Source organism: Bombus affinis, chromosome 6 (genome assembly GCF_024516045.1).
Source record: "Bombus affinis isolate iyBomAffi1 chromosome 6, iyBomAffi1.2, whole genome shotgun sequence".
NCBI classification, from domain to species: domain Eukaryota; kingdom Metazoa; phylum Arthropoda; class Insecta; order Hymenoptera; family Apidae; genus Bombus; species Bombus affinis.
This window is the reverse complement of record NC_066349.1, coordinates 2,330,537-2,348,368: the sequence shown is the minus strand read 5'-3', so window position 1 is coordinate 2,348,368 and position 17,832 is coordinate 2,330,537. Positions and strand designations below refer to the sequence as shown.

The 17,832-nt window shown below is 41.3% G+C and overlaps 2 protein-coding genes across 8 annotated transcripts in view; one reads left to right on the top strand and one right to left on the bottom strand.

Moving 5' to 3' along the window:
- The window catches only part of LOC126917105 (mucin-4-like), an 89,937-nt gene that overhangs the window by 45,088 nt on the left and 27,017 nt on the right, over positions 1–17,832 (bottom strand). The window lies entirely within an intron of this gene.
- LOC126917162 (prohormone-1) overlaps positions 1–17,832 on the top strand; it is a 26,052-nt gene extending 8,220 nt beyond the window's left edge. Inside the window, exons 1-3 of one of the 2 annotated variants that reach the window (XM_050723753.1) lie at positions 7,292–7,458; positions 10,188–10,312; positions 17,062–17,832. In XM_050723753.1, coding sequence (XP_050579710.1) covers positions 10,202–10,312; positions 17,062–17,226 — 276 coding nt within the window. In that variant the 5' untranslated portion in view covers positions 7,292–7,458; positions 10,188–10,201 and the 3' untranslated portion in view covers positions 17,227–17,832. Of the gene's footprint in view, positions 1–7,291; positions 7,459–10,187; positions 10,313–17,061 lie in introns of those variants that run through there. The other variant, XM_050723754.1, reaches the window with a different exon arrangement.

Below are 17,832 nucleotides of genomic sequence, written 5' to 3'. Positions count from 1 at the left end.
TTCCGTTGATTCACCGAATACTCTGTTGCGTAAAAAAGGATAAACGCGTCGAACGTAATGAACGAAAATAGTTCCAGTCATAACGAAAACAAAGAAGGATTAGCAAAAGGATTAAAATAATAATCTCGTGGTTAAAATACCCGTATTGATCGATAACACCAATTATATCGTACATTTATGAAACTGCAAATATCAGCTAAGTGATTGCGGATTTTGTCAATACCACCTAATGTCACCTAATGTCATTAGGTGGTATTGACAAAATCCGCAATCACTTAGTTGCCAACTCAATAGAAGGATAACTTCACGTACGCGAGGCACGCGTTAATTAAGCGTGAAATAAGGAAAAAATTAATTCGAAAGCTAATGATTTCGAACAGTGAGAAACTGCATGGGAAGAAAAAGACGTGCACAAAAAAAGAAGCAAAACGGTATCGCTTTAACCAAATATATTTATCTATTTGTTTCCTTATTTGTAGGATAAACCTTTTATACAAAGAGATATGTATAATGTAAGGAAAAATAGAAATAAATATGCGATGTACGTATAGTATATGTAAATAGTAAACAAGAGATAAAGAGAAAATAGCAGTTCAAACGTAAGCTAAGAATAAATAATTATGGTTTATAGTATACGGCCTAAGGAGTGTTTTGATTTTAAGGATGCTGGGGATTGACCTAATACGTCAATATTCTGATGGACGGAGCTAATTATACAATCGAGATATCGCGAATCTCGATAAATTTTGTGAATCACAATGATTTTTCCGCGTGACTGAGCGTTATCGCTGAAGGATAGCGATTAACGTTTCCAGTTTATTTAGCGAAAGCCGATCGTACGTTGCCACAACAAATATCGTGTGGGTCATCTGGCAATTAGCTTTGGTCCCATTAATTAGTTAATGACGGTGATGCGAGTTCCGATTCGTTTATCACAGAATCGAAGTTCAGTTGGAAGTTCGCCCTGAAATAATAGAACGTACTACGATTCGCGGTTTATGATCGATACGTTTTGTAATATGCTCGTTAAAACTTTTTCTTCGGCTTTTTTTCGATAACGAGCATCGAGAAAAAGCGTTTACGATGCTCTACTGTGCCACCACTACTATTACAGTTATTCATCGTTTACGCAAAAAAACGTTAATCCGATTTTTCTCCGCGGAAACGATGCACGGCGACGAACGCGTGATCTGTGATTGGCAGATCTTTGCGAAATTTATGCTTCCAACAAATATCTTGTAACACGTGTACACATTTTCAGATCAAAATAATCACGGTGCTCGTAAAATACACACATAAAACGTTTCTAAGACCGCGTTCGAATACATTCGCGAGCCACTGTACATCGATCAACCAATCTGTCGATACTTTTATTCGTTCGGGATTTTCGTAATTACGGACACGAAATTGAATCTTCGGTCAGGCAAAGGTTCTTGGCGAAAGGTTAGCGGGATATTAGGATCGACGATTTCGCGTTTACGAGTAGGGCTCAGGAATTATTGTTGAGTAAGTTAAACGGCGTTTAACGAGCTGACCACATGCACCGGTGGCTCACTTACGATCGTGCCGATGGCTCTTATAAAACTAAAAACCACGGGACGCTTCTTGACGCCGATGGATCGAACTTTTTATCCATTTTTATCCGAGCGACCGTTCGAAATATCGTTATATGCAGTTACCGTAAATGAAATCCGCGATAAACAAGAAAATGAATAACGTCGTACACAAATTATACCTCGTGACGTTGAAGTATCCTTTGGAAATAGAAAGGGCCCGAGAACTCGATGAACGAGATTCGAGAAACTCGCGGTTGACGAGAGATTTCGGGGAACAGAACGATAAGTAAACTGTCGTCGGACGAAACGTGGTTTTGGGAAAAGTCAGAGAGAGAGCGGGATAGAAAGACCGCGAAAAGCGTCAGCGACACTGAAAGTCAATCAGAGTACAGGCTGATCGGACCTGGGTAATGGAAAGTCAGCCTAAAGGTTTCTCTGGTACCACTCAACCACCCGTCGCGATCTTTTTCTCGCCGCAGTCAGAAACCGAAATATTTCTCGGTTTACGACTGTAATCGCAACTTCCTGTTTGTCGATCGATGGACGCGAATTGTTTTTAAACAAATGCGTAACGCCTCCCTCGTTTCTTCTCGTTGCTCCTTCATTTTTTGTCGTTAAGCATTGCAAAGCATTTCTCCTCTCGCAAGCTTAACATCTCGATAACCGAAGATTACCCTCTACACGCTCGCAATGCAGTCGTGTGATCGGAGAGTCGATAAGTTTCAACGATACATTTTTACGATGCGAGACAAAATGAAATTACCAGGAGAAAGATTAGCAAATCAGCGACAGTGTCGAACTAGCCGTGTAAGATGAAAAGGAAAAGGAAGTAAGAAAGAATAGTATGAAAAAAATATGGTTGATTTTATCGACCGCGAATAAGAGACACAAGGCTGTCGATTTGGGGGATCGAGCTTGCACGATAAGCTGCGACTTGGACTTCGATAAAGAAACTACCCTTTGACACTTCCCTTCTGCTTAGGAATTACCGACACGATGTTGCATCCGCCACGGTAAACCAATGCTTTGTTACCTAGCGCACTCTGTCAGAAAGTTCTTCTCTTGGTTTTTCCTTCCACTAGGTCACAGATATTCCAGGCCGTATATTAAAACCACAATGACACCGGCAGTTACAGATTTATTAAGTTAGGGATATTTTATTTGCGTCAGCTGCGAAACAAATTACGGTACTTCACGAGCGTATATTAAATATTTCGTAGTGTTGGAAACACGAGAATTATCTCGTGTTCACGGTTAAAGTAGGAGACGGTTGTTTTTATTCGAACCCGAAAGTTCAGAGTTTTGGTAATTGGTCTTTGAAAGCACGAAAACGAGAAATCGAAATGTTCCCAAAGAAGCTTTAATGATTCTTCGTTGCCAGTAAATCCCCTTCCCAAACCAACGCGGGAAAAGCTGAAAAGAGATCCAATTTCGGTGGAGTAACAACTTTGATCCGTTCAGAGGCTTTTGTTTTTCGCGATCGATTTAGAATCGTTTCTATTCCCTTGACCAACGAAACTCTGCCTCGTTACTGGATAATTACAACGTCGATCCGTGTTCCTCCGTTTCTTTCGTTTTCGTTCGTTTTTTCGTTCGAGCTGCGACACGTCAGTTGACTTTTCAACTGTGTCAAGGGAAAACATGTATTCAGGGGAAATAGATAGCCTAGAAAGGGCTACTCTTTGATTTTCGGACTTCTTCATTTCTTTGATTGCCTTCGGTTAATTATCAGTTTGTGCAACTCTCCTTCGAGAGTGTACTTAATTTTCACCGTTTATTACGCGTTTACGTAACGCCGGCAGCGACAGCTTTATTTCGTCCAAGTATCGCGTAACGTTACGAAAGAAGATAAAAATCCGACGAAGGAAAAGGGGAGAATATATATTTTTCCAATATTTTTAACACATTCGGGATATTTTCTTTTCGCATTTACAAGCGATAATTTTGATTAATTTAAAAAGATTTGTAATATTTGCCATTTAACGATCAGTTGTTAGTTTTGTGTGACATTTCCAAAGGATGCAGCGTTACGTCAACATCCTTCAATGAGGAAACAGAGATAGCGTGTGCGAAGGAGCGACAAGGAGTTAAGGCAGAATCCTCGTGTCTGACCGAACAACGGGACGTTCTACTGCGGCCGAGTCGACGTCTCTCCTACTTGGTTTGTGAAAGCACCTCGTGATTGTCGATTGTCGAAAGATAGCGAGAGTCGCGCGATACAATTTATATTGATACCTTCGCCTACTCCCTGACGTTAAATACACAATGATCGTTGACACGCGATAGAGACTTCAAGGAGACGAATACCTATCCCAATTGTAGGAACAAACTGTAAAATTGTACGAACAAACAAAACATCCTATGAATAAAAAAAAAAATGTGTGTTCCTTCGCGCTGGACGAGGTGATCTTTTCCGCTGGTTTCTTCTTCGGTGAGTGTCATGGCAAAATTGCTCGTTAGGTGTAGGCGTAGATACAGAGTTGAAAAAAAAAGAAAGAAGAGAGTCAGACGAGACATTAGACAGAATTATGAAAATACTTAATTAGCGATAACGGCGAAGTAGTCGTGGATCCATCGTTAGGTTACGTAAAATGTTCGTCAAAGCTTTTAAACGGATATTTTGTTGCGGCTCGGAACCGATCGATCATCGATTCGTCGATCTCGTTGTTCTTTCTGTAATCGGTTTATCCAAATTTCCGTACGATCGTTCGTTCGCTTTCGGAGAAGGTGAATCCGATCGAAGAACTATCTTGTTCAGTGCTAGTCTTAATTAACAAAAGTCTCGTCGTTTAAGTTTAATCACCCCGATGTTTACTCCTTTTTTCGATTTTATCTCAGCCATCCGAGTGACCTCGAAGCATCAGTGACACGTTGTCGGTGACCCTGAGAATTTGTCTTAAAAGTTGAATTTTATTTTATGTTATTTCAACGACGCTACCTTGATTTTTTCGTAAAATTACGCAGCACCGGAGAGAAACGATGCAGCTTTCCACACGTTGTTAATGCAAATTTCAGCGGTCCGGTTTTTATCGGCGAGCGCTGGCGCAGTTGGTACTTGGGGCACAAGTACTTGGCGGTTGGAAAATCTCAAAGGAAAGATAAAGATTCTGTTTACAGGCATCGATACATGCATCATTAAACAAACGCTTCGAGACGTGCGACGAAGGAACTCCGAACCGCATTTCGCGATACCATAGCTCTCAAGTCAGTCAAAATACTGCACGGTCATGTACCATGGAGAATGCGGAGATTTAAAACAGTAGGAAAAAATTATAAATTGTCTTCTCGTGAAAGCGATAAGAATCGAAAAGATCAGACGAGTTGTGCATGTACATTGTACATATTTCAACAATGAACTCTGTAAAGGTAATACTATATAACGTTTTATTAAATACAAAATTTATTAGAACAGAATAATTATTTTATATATAACATAATAACCTGAAATATTAACTAACAGCGCTCTATTCTCTTGTACATCTCAAACAGGAATGAATTTGTTTTATTGCACATCTATTCATTCAATACATTCTCGTCTCATGACGCTTTCCTTTTGTCTTCCTCTCTTTCATTCCTCGCTCGTACAATACAGATGTACATACATCTATTATTTAACAAACTCGAAGGCTAATTTTAAGCGAAGAGTATTGCAGCAGTTTAACGGTTATCGTTCGCTCATCTTTTGCAGATGGCAACTATTCAGGCGTTAAGTTTAGGTCGATGAAATATGACTGGACTGCTCGTGCTGAAGTCGATTGATGCTAGCGTTGTTCGCTTGAAAAATATATCCAACTGCTTTTTACGCTTCGAGGGTATAAAGTAATTTCTAATCCGATTATATATTAAACGACTAAGCTTTATAGTTCTTCGGACGCCTCTCGAACTTACGACTATTTAACGAGCATCAAAATATCCCAGGTACTTCCGGGGTAGCCAACATCGAGAATAAAAAGTTGATGGCAGTGCCTTTGGGAAAATGTGTAAGATCCATCGTGGTGAACGATGACCTGCAGCTTTTATCGCGTTTTATCGTCATCGCTGGTGTGATTACGTTTCCCAAAGCTCCATAGTTGATGGCCCATTTCTAGCGAGTCGATTACATATCGCTATACTGTCGATTGCTGCCCTCTTTATTGCCCGATAACGAGCATATCGAAGTTCCACTATTCACAACTTTCTTTTCGCGTTCCTATAAGCCTCGAACAACGTAGCTGTAATCGACAACTGTAAGGTCAATTTAAACCGGCTTCGATATTTCTTAAACGATGTTGCGTGCACGTAAACGTAAAAAGAGAGAAATCAATGGAGTATAATTTGCAAAGAATTTTCTAAACCCAGGCGTAGTCCATTGGAATCATTGCATCTTCGAGAATATCGAGATAAAATAGCCAGCGGTCAGTATCGACGTTCTTCGCATGAAAAATTAACGTCGTTACGTAGCTGCAACTCGACCGCAGGAAAATCACCGGTTTCCATCTATAACCTGACTGCGAATAAAAGAAAAACGACGGAATTTGGACGAGCGAACGGTCACGGAGAGTAGAACACTTTTGACGGTGAGAGGCGATCTCGTTACATGAAAACGCGACGGTAGCAGCTCGATTACAACAGGAATCCATTGAACGCGTAAAACCGGTGCGTATTACACGGAGCAAACACCGAACACGTTATAACACAACCGAATGATAGATGAAGGGATATGGAAGGATAAACGTGATCTCGTGGCAAGAGTCAGGCCTGTGGTACGTCGACCGGGCATACCATTTGGCATATTTTGGGGGATGAGACATTCCTGGCTCTTGCCACCGCGAATTTCCAGCCCAGCTGCCGCATTGTCCCGCAATTCTGTCCGTCCGTCAGACTGACAGTGGATCCCTGCACGCGTTGAAAAATGTCACGCCACCCTTGTCTCTTAAAATTATCATATTCGTAATCGAAACTAATCGGGGCTGCCGTCCGTTCCACGTTAAGTTTTTCTCTCGTTTGAACTTGTTTCAATAAGAATTTACCCTAAATCTTCAAGTGCGGAGTTTTTAAACTTATAACATCCGAAACGAAAAGGCCACTGCGCTAAAGTTTGCCGCGTCGAAGCGATACTAGCTTCTCAAGTTTCGTTGATCTCATGAAATGTATCGTTCGAAACGGTTAGTCAACGATAGTGAAATATGCTCTAAAGTTATTCGAAAGTGAAAGCACGATATATTTTGCCGATCGTTCTTTACTTTATGGTCTCTTTTGAGAATCGAGGTAATTATGGCCATTTGCACGTCACGTCGGTGCTCGACTGCCAACAACCAACATTTCTCCTTGCGCTTCCTTTGAACAACGTTCCCTTCCGCTCGAGTAAAGTAAGAAACGGTCAACGCAAAGAATCAAAGTGCTTTGATAAGCCCGCATTTTAATAAATGGCCTTTTTACGTTCAAAAATACCTTCTCTTTTGTTTTGCCGCGATTAGTGGATTCTCGCGGGGCGAGCTTGCGAGAGAGGGAGGGAATACTTCGCGAATCGTGCATTCATCGAATTAATCCTTTAATCGGTGTAACCTGGTACGGTGAGTAGGTTAGGGTGGGGGAAGGATGGGTGTCGTGGGGGACAGGTAGGTGTCCTGTGGGACGGAGCTTCGAAAAGCTGCTGTATAGGCGTCGAAATATCGTCGAATCGTCGGTGGAACGCGTGATCGTCGAAAGAGTGGCTCGGGGTGGGTTTTCCACCCCCAGCGTTTCCACCACCAACGCCACCGACCCAGTCCCTGTCTCGGATATAAAGTGGTCGCGTGCTTGCAAGCTCAGTCACTCTGCCGCTGAAGCACCGATTCTCGCAGCTGCTCACCAAAAACAACCGCCCCACTGACACCGACTACCCTCGGATCGCATCTCGAATTTCTGGAACTGTTTCCGCAAGGTACTTTACTTTTTCATTCGTCCTTTTCATTTTCATCAATTGTCGTCCAATCGCTGTTTCTTTTTTTTCTTCTTCTTCTTCTTTTGTCACGCTTCACATACGTACATATAACGATACGCGTTTCACGTACGAATCACGATCGGATTTAAATAACGTAATTCTTCGACCAGATGCGTTTTGGAAATTCTGCATGTTGGAAGTTTGAGTTCCGGGTCGCATCGTTTCATTAGTCTCAGTTACCTCGACCGTTACGTTTCGTTAATGTCTATCGTATAGCTCATCTTTGTTGGATCAATTCAAAATCGGTGAGTCGTGATCCCTTTGGCATAATCACGAAAATAGAAGACCGCGTGTAAGGGAAATCGCGCTTAAAACGTTTTACGTAACTTATTGACGGCACAATAATTTATTCCGAAACAATCGCGATTACGTTTGCCCATCCACGACTGCTATAATGCCTTTGACACTTGAATGAAAATTATCGTGAAATGTCCGTGACTACGCGTAATGGTTCATTCGGAATATTACGAACGTTTTTCTCTAACAATGTGTACAAACGTTCCATTTCGCTTTATTGTAGTCTCGCAGACTGAGTCATTTCATCCGATCGCGCCTAAAGTGGAACGATCTATTCAGTTGCTTTGAAAAAGTGCACGAATGCTTTTAAAATTTCCGATATCTCGGAGTACGGAGCTTCGAAAGCTCTAAGAAATAAGCAGGCGCGGAAAGGCAGTTTTCCGGAGATATCGTAAAGTTCGAAGCGTTCGTTCCTGTAATTCACGCATTCGACAGAGTCGAGGAAAACCTGTTGCCTAGGGAGGAGTGCAATTACCCGTCATTGCCTTGTCTTGTCTCCGAAAACAAACGGTATTCTCCAACGTTTCCTAACTCGTTGCAACAAGCACGTAATTATCGGATCTCATTGTTCTCGTCTTTTACTTTCCTTCTACGACAACGCACGCGAGTTCGATACGAAACGATGCAACAAATTTAAAGAAAGAACGGAGCATCGTTATATATTCCGTTAAAATCACTCGACATACATATGCGTATATATATATATTGGCAGACAGATTATATGTTTTCGAGGGAAACACGATCTTCGTGTAATTAGTTTCTCCGTAGATAGAGGAAAGTTGCAAGGCGTTAACTTGTGTATCTATTTCCCTTCTTTTTCATAGATACGTTTCATAAAAGCTTTATAAAATAAGGTACGATGTACCCGCTAGACTAATAGTTTTTCGACATAGATAGATTTACTTTTTTTACAGAGAGTGCTGAAATGGATCGTTTGATGCATTCAAAATTCTATGATTCTATTTCAAGAATAACGCTGACCTTTATATACTCTTCGCGCGTCTGCCTAAAACAATATATCTACATTAAGCTACTTCCTGCCCGAATTGTATTTACAGATGAAAATAGGGCATCCTGTGCATCTCTAGACATTCCGATCGGTATTTCGATATTTAATTAATCGCGCAAATCGCATCACGATGCTTCACTCAGCAGCGTGAGTATTTTTAAACGGAGGCACCGTATCACTCTCGATATTTCCTCCGTTGAGTTATCGTTCTGTCAACGACAGCTAGAGCGGCTGTCGGTGCTCATCAAGCAGAATCGAACTGTCGGCTTTACCGACGAAAGCGTCCCCCTTGTCAGGCCCAAATAAATAAAACCATCTGACCAACCTATTTTGACACCGAGTAAAATATTCCAGCAACGATCGATCTCATTCGTTTTACCAATCAGAACTCGCTGCCATATAAACTCCACCGTCTTTATCTTGCTTGCTTCCCCTAAATAAATTACTACGAAATAGGAGATGTTCTTCTTCTTACGCACGAAAGATGGATGATCGTTCTTGAGAGAGCTACCGCCGCTCCACGTTGGTAGAAACATTTTCTAATAGATAAGACTGTGGAAAAAGGCGTAAAACGCGTTCTCCATTTTCACGGTATAAAATTCTACTTTGGAGAAAAATCGCGTTACTCGCATTCGGAAAAAGGAATTAAATAAGAATTATTATACATATGTATGTGTATATATTCTTCACCGATCGGTCGTTGGGAACGTTGCGAAAATAGACCAGACGTTGATTTTAATTTTATAAAAGACGCTTGCACGGCAGTCGAACACTGTCTTTGATCGGGATTTTAAATCACCTGGCGTATCGACGAGCCTTTGACCCTTCGACGTTGTCGAAGATGCAATCGTTCGATTTTCTGAAACGTAATCAACACACGAAGCCGTCGTTAGATACTTTTAGAGCTTCCTATGGGGTGATACGAACGCTCGTTACTTGCACGCTATCGTGATACGTATCGAGAAAAGTTCGACGGCGTATGCATCGTTGCTTCTTATTAAAAGAAATAGGTTCGCGTCATCGCCAGATTCTTCGATTCGCGATAAACATATGATTTTCATAGAGTAAAGCGCCATAGAGCTTTTCTTCCACGACGTGCACCGATAAATGACATTTGTACTTTCTTCGTATAGCTTGGAAATTTTCTTCCCTCCGATATCGTAGGTTTATTATCGATCTTCGAACGATATCTGTTTAATGATCTGTTTAAACTGTTCGAAAAGTCAAGCAAGATCGGCGTTAACTTTGGCTACGTGTTGGAGAAAATAGTCGTTAACGAGTCGATCGTTAGAAGCGTTTGATTTAATACTTGCAACAACTATAGTCCTTTCAATTAGCCGGATTAACCAGATTTTTGTTGCAGGACAGAGATATATCATGTCGTCGCTACGAACTGTCATATTTCTGGCCATGGTCCTGATGGTGTTGATCGACTTGTCGATAGCCCTTCCAGCCGCCGACAAGGAGAGACTTTTAAACGAGGTAGACGTAAGTAACAAAATCCGCCCCCTAAAAAGAAAAGAAAAAAATGATACACGCCCAGTATAATTGATGTTTCTATCGGTGATCGCAATCGAACTTGCTTGTTAGCTTGCTAACTAATCACGTAAACTTGTTTTTAAAATAGAGATGCATAAATGAAAGAAAATATCGTTTATAACAAGCTGCAACCTCACGCTAGACGAGAGAATACCGCGTCCGTACTCGCTGCGACACTCGAGCGATGACAAATGTGCCTCGTTACCCTCTCACCTTGCGTTGTCCTCGATTTTATCCGCGAGAAGGACGGCAACGCTCGCCTGGAACTCGTTTCGATGCCGTACAAAAAATATGGAACTGAACAAAAAAGTCCTATCCGAAGACTTAAATTTGCACGTACGGAGTGTCAATCAGCTTTTTATATTCCTTTTAAGTCGCACCACCGTACTCTTCCATTTCTTTTCCTTCCTTTCCTTCTTTTTTTCTCATGATCTCGCAATGAACGCGACGTTATTTGCGGTCGACGAATGACGCATTTCGATCGGTTAACCGCACTTTGAAACTATTTCACTGCATCATTTAACAGCGGCTTCTCCCCGCTTCCAAATTAATTTCTTCGTCGATTAATCAGACAAATGCGATCGAGTAATCGGTACACGTAACTTTCACATCGCGATATCGTGGTTAGCCTATTTGTCCCTGAGAATAAATAAATAAATAATTAGGATAATTATTTACAAAGCGAATTGACTGGTTTCAATAATCTTGAAATATATTATCAAAGTCAATATCGTGGACAATCTCTTCCTCTACGTGTTACCGTCGCTCGGCTTTAGTTTCCGAGATATTCGCAAAAGTTTCTGTTTCGTCGACCGTATAATTTTGATCATCGAACAGTCACTTTTTTCAATATCATGATTAAAAGCGTTTTCAGCTTCGAATAATAATAATACAATATAAAACTTAATATATGAAATTCATCTGTTTTATTATTCAATACCTGAGCTTATTTCATAGTAGCGTTATTGGTCGCTTCACAGCGCTGGAATACTAATTCATTATCTGACCCAAACCTAATCCATTGATTTTTCTTTCCCAATCGAGTTGCAAACGATCGTCGAAAATGCGTTAGGCTGTGCTATATGCCAGAACGAAACGTAACGGTACCGTAAATTGAGCTGAAACCTTTTGCGAATATCTTGCGCTTGATTATTACAGCCGAGCGAACGATAGTAACGTGTATAGAGAAAAATCGTTCAAAATGTTGATTCTGACAACGCGTATCAAGCTCGTTGAAATCAACGAGGTCGTCCGTTTTGTAAATAATTACCATAAATAGGAAATGAGAATTTTACATCGAGCAAACAATTTCCTCGTGGGAAGATCGTACAAAAGAGAGAAGATGTAGTTTGGTAAAGAGGCAACGATTTATATTACAGTCACGCGCGTCGATACAAATGAATACCGTTCTGTCGCATACTCGTTTCGCACACCAGGCACACGGATAGCGACAGTGACAGCAAACCGTCCTTTTTTCAATACGAAGGACTCTTCTTATTATGCCAAGTGTTGCCCTCCACGTATTCGATATATTCGATATTTCCAGGGGGCACCAAGAGAATGTTAATAATCGGACCTATCCTTGACCAACGAAAGGTTCACTCAACGATCGATAATGAAATTTCCACAATTTCCGAGCGATGTCGGAGACTAAAACGCGTTACTCTTCGAAACCTTTATCCTAGCTCCTACTTCGAGCCGGGTTTCCGGTTTTAAAATCCGACGAAATTCAGATCAAAGTCGGTTACTTCTAATTTGAAATCTGCGAGTAGTTGCAGTTGTTCACGAAAATATTCGAATACGCAGCAGAAAAATCTTCTCTGAATATATTCGAAATAATACGAAAGCTTTTGAACCTTTGCTGTCGCTATAACGAAACATTAGTGTTCATAGTAGTATTTGAATACCAATTCGAAAATACATATGAAAGCTACAAGACATTTGCTGCAAACATACGCTTATTGTTAACTTATTGTTAGTTATAAAAATATTAGTATACGACAAGAATGATAGTCTAAATGTACGATTGCTGCTAATGATCTCGCACTAAATATCGTAGCTTATTAATATAACGAATAATTGACTGCTCAAATACTTGAATTAATTAAATACTTTCAATAAATATCTCAAATTTCACCGATATAATCGCGATAGCCGCGCCTCGTTACGTTACTGTGAGATTTAAAAATGCTTTCTAATGGATAAAAGGTTTCCAAAAGTGTTGGAATACATCCGTGAGCTACTGTAACCCGGATTTCAATGAAACATAATGCAATTCCGCGACTCAGATCTGCTGACGTAACTTTTATCGAGCGTGAGCGAGTTGGTGAATATAAGAACGGCAACGTCGAGCCATCCGAAATGAAAAGGATAATCGGACGAGAAATATGGGTAGGGCAGAAAAGGTAGAAAACGCTAGTGGTTGAAAAGGAAGCGAGAAACCTGTTGCTCGGTCCCTATTCCAGCGTATAAGCGACTGCTTGGCAAATTCAATTTATTTATAGCTGTTTCGCGAAATGTCGCGTTAGTTTCGTCTCCAAGGCTGTGCAAACTGTCGAGTCGGTCGCGTCTTGCCATGACAGAGATGCGTTTGTTAGCTGTGAAACTACTTAGTTTCTTCGCGAGAGTTCCTCGCGCTCAATTTTCCAATCGTTTCGATTTTCCCCGTTTCCTTCGATCCCAAAGCGACGGATTATGTATAGGCGCGTATATCGAAGCACGTGATTGTACCGTGACGTGGCTGTAATGGCAATTTTAATTCCGGATTCTATTAATCCGGAATTTCCACCGGTTAATGTTACCACGCAGGTTCGAACACAAACGACGTTAAGTGCGCAATTAACGCTATCTCTGATAATCCATAGATACGGTTTAATCGTGCGCGTCCTCAGGATGGTCAAAGACAAAGCCGCTTACCACGGCACAGTCGCATAGTTTCAAGGCACGTTGTCGTCCGGAATTCCAACAACAAGAAATAGCTTCATATTAGACGAGATTATAACTCATATACAAGATGTTCCCGAACTGCTGCTGCATACGACGAGGAGGAGAATCTACGCGAGGAAATAAATGGGAAACATGGAGCGACGTTTTTTCCTAGGGAGCTTCGTTATCGAGAAAATCGAGTTCGTAAATTTGTCAAGTATGCTCGAACCTGGCTAAAACCTGGCTGAACAAGAGTAAATAAGTGACAGAAGGTTGTTCTACGTGTGAAAAGAATCGAAGGACGTAGGATAACATTTTTTCATTTCCTTTTTCGAGAAAAGTAAATTTGACTTTCTAATGTGTTTAACGATCAAAATTGATTTTCTTCGATATTTCATTTTATATATTTCGCTTCTTTTCGCATGTGGAATAACCTTCTGCTCGTCGTCTACTCATATCGAGTCTGTTAGCCAAATTTAAGCACATTTGACAAATCTTGAAACTGAATTTCTCGAAAAACGAAGTGCAGTTTGAACAAATTTTATTCCATATTTTCGACTTGTTTTTTCACTAAAAATCATCTTCTTTCGGTTTCTATCATCAGTCCGGTAACCGAATAAGAACGTAAAAGTGGGCATGAAGCGGTTGTTCCTTATGAAAAAATAATATATCGCGTATGTATATTACGAGTAATTATTATTACTCCGCGTTGTCGGTCTACGGAAAATATCTTCAATTTTTAGAAAACGATACGAGACAAACGATTATTCGCGATAGGCTCGTTAATCGCTCGGCAATTTCTTTCCAAATATTTGCGTAATTACTATACACGGAAGAATTCTCGATCTCCGTAATTGGCGTAAATGTTACAAACTTGTGCGGCGTCTCGTAATCCCGTCTTACAATTTCGATGCGGTTCGATCGAATTTACGATTTAATAATACCAATTTCACGTTTCACCTTTCACAACGGTACATCCTTGTCCGTTGCGATGACAGCTAAACGATCGAACGTTTATAGATACTCGGATTAAATTCGATCGAACCATCGGTCGAGTTTCAAGATTTGAACGTGCTTAGATAAACTGTAAATACGATTCGCACGAGTTAAAGAACGTCGATTCCCTGGAGAAAACTAATCGTCCACGGAGAAAAGAAATATTCGAGCTGTTAAACGCGACTTTTGTTAAACGTTTCCAAACGAACGACTGCAGCTTAAGATTTCAATATGCCCTTACTACTGGCTACTATTTCAAAGCGACAAATTAAATTTCTCCTCCGCTGCAAGTACAAGAGGGTTGTTAGGATAGAAGCGTGCGGAGAAACGAAAAAAGAACCGTATGCCCTTTGCAACGGATTACAAAGCTAATTGCCAAGCGAAACGAAATTACGTTTGTCGATGTATCGGGACCTTGCTCTTTTCTCTCGTCCTATAAACGTGCAGCAGTTTACCATGTTGCTCCAGGAAACTTGTCCTAGAAATTATACATATTACTCTTAAACTCGATTAGGGGCCGACCGTTTGTTCGTCCGTTATAAATCACAACGACGGTGACGTGGATACGTCGCGCAAGGGTTTAGTTTGCAGCATTACGGGATTCAGCGATGCTGATGTACATCTCGAACGTAGGATGTACAACGGAAAACGCGAAGATCTTCGAAGCATTACATCGCTATTAAATCAAAACGCTACGCGAAGGTGTTTCATTCGTGCTACCTTATCCAGGCTTTCCACGACCATCGTATAAAGTACAAACGCGACGCTCGCACAAAGTCCTGTTGCGTAACTCTTATCTACACGTTTGAATTGCAAATAAGCTACCGCGTACCGCGCGCCATGCAACGTTCAACAACAGGTTCATTCGTTTAAGCAGTTATATCGCACGAGGAATTTCCCGTAATTCGACATTAGCATACGTATGTTACGGGGAAATGAACATCGGAGATGAGCAGATATCGCGCGAAATAACGGCATCTTCCATCGATAGGAATTTATTCCTTCCTTTCCTCGAAAGGAGACCATTCCGTGCAAAAAGAACTCGAACAATATAGTTACTCGTTCTTCGATTCCCTTCCCGTGTCGTCTCTAACAGTCAGAGTTCGCTCAGGCTCGAACGACGGTATCTCGCCTAATACGTTTCTTCGATGAATTTTTTCCAAAGGAAGGCGAGTCTCACGAGCCGCGTATATTCGTTGCAGCGTCGCTGGAAATCGAGACGGAGCTTTTTGCGAGTCTATTCCGGCGGACCGTCAACGTACGTCTCGCCTAACTGTCCTTACAGAGGAATCGCAGGATATTAAAAATCGTTTTCTGCCCGCGACGACTAATCTCGCAAACGGCTCGTGCAAAGCTGGATACCGCGACGACTTTTCGAGCTCCGCCATGGAGAGAAGCAACGATAAAGAACGGTGGTTCGTTCGACGGAAGGCTGATAAATTTGCGGCTGATCCGATAATCGATAGCTCGGCAACGGCAATCCGATTTCACTTAGCGTCCGGTTGTCCGTCGCGAACGCTGATTCAACGACTTTATAAACGTCGAGTTAAACGTTCTCCTGCCGCGATAGACGCGTTCTTCTTTCTTTCCGTTTGTTTGTTAATTTTTAATCATTCACTCCTACAAATTGCTATTTCATCTTTCGAAGCGCGCACAAACGATTAAACGAGAAACGCTTCGGTATCGGATTATTAAACCCCCCTCTCTCTCTCTCTCTCTCTCGCTTTAGTCACGCTTACCACGCTATCTCTCTCGATTCTTTTTAAATACCTTTGTTTACTTACGTATTCAGACTCCAACCATCGCGTTTTACTTGCATCCCGCCTATCCTGAATCGGATACATGCGTTATCCTGCTTCAACGACTTTACGCTCCGTTGATTTCGCGCACATTTCTCAACTAAAAAAAGGGGAAAAAGAGCCGCGCGAGAGAGAAAAAAACTCGTGTTCAGCGAAGCCATACCGTTATCCACGCGTATTTTTTAAACGATTTCCCGATGTTCTCTAACGCCACGAAATTCTTTTGAACGTAAATAAAACCGCGCTAGCTTTCAGAGCATTATTATCCATTAGCGTTGCTTTTCCGATGGTAACGCGAAAGATCGCGAAATGTATCGGGGTCAATACGACGTCACAAGGGTAGGATGCTCTCCCTCTTTTTTTTTTGACTTCCGATGCACGCCATTACGGCCAATGAAATTTGTTTCGTTTCGCTCGCACGACCCATATAATCGATGTTCATCGAATCGCAGCTTTGGTCTTTCTGAAAAAGTCGATGCTACGAAAATCAGATATTAGAAATAACGACGTTTAACACGCCCAACAACGTTCCAATAACACGAAGCATTTTTCCTTCGAGATTGCTAGTTACGTGATCGAGTGTTTTCCTTTTTCTCCTTTCTTTTTTTTTTTTTTGCATTCAGGAAAATATGCACGTGTACGCCTAATCCTGAGCAGCGTGAACGCAGAGTGAGCACGAAGATTTAGTGCAGGATACATGTAATAAAGCTATTTTTCAAACTTTGCGACGTCACTGTTTGCTCGAGATAGTCAGAAAAAGATTTCGCGTGTACATATCGGATTAACCGCGATATCCGCAAAAATTCACGGCAGCAAGACTATCATAAACTTCGGTTTAACGAAAATTTAATGTCTCTTTCATGTGACGGAAAAATCGTGAAATTCGTATCAACATTGACGATAAATCTTCGATCTGTTCGCGATATACTCGAATAAAGAGTATGATTTTTCGAGACCTGGCGAAAGCGTGTGTTTCAGCTGGTGGACGACGATGGAAGCATCGAGACTGCTCTGATCAATTACCTGTTTACGAAGCAAATCGTGAAACGGCTTCGGAATCAGCTGGACATCGGGGATCTCCAGCGTAAACGCAGCTACTGGAAACAGTGCGCTTTCAACGCGGTCTCCTGCTTCGGCAAATAAAACGTCCAACTAACTCGACGACCGCCATCGTGCTTTCTTCTTCTTCTTTCTTCTTCTCCTCCGCCTATATCTCTCTTGTCCAGTGGTAACTTTTAAATAGTCGAGTGTAGCTCGACCAACACGAACCCGGTTCTAGTTGTGAACTTTACATCCGCGCATATCCCGCTTCCGCTGATCTTCGGATATCAATGATATCAAAACTCTAATCATATTTCTAGCAGGAAGCGAATCGTTTGTTCCTACCATCGCGCTTGAAATTTGAATCGTCCAATGGAATTTCATTTAAAAAGGGAAAAGCACGTGGAAAAGACTCGGGAATGTAGCGGATGTAAATTAGCACCGAGTTTCCGCAATACATTGTATTCGATATTAAAAAAGAAAATGGTAGATTAGATGTTATCGAGATTATATATTCTCGCGATATAGCGATCGGCCACCTCGCATTTTTATTCTACGTAAATAGACTTTACGACTTATTTCGTTGTTCGACGGTGGAGTGGAATGTATCGCTACGTTCTTGTAAATCAAATTTTACGTTTATGAACACGGTGGCTGTAATCATTAATGGAGAAAGTTCAATAAAGAATTTATTTCTGTTGTATGCAA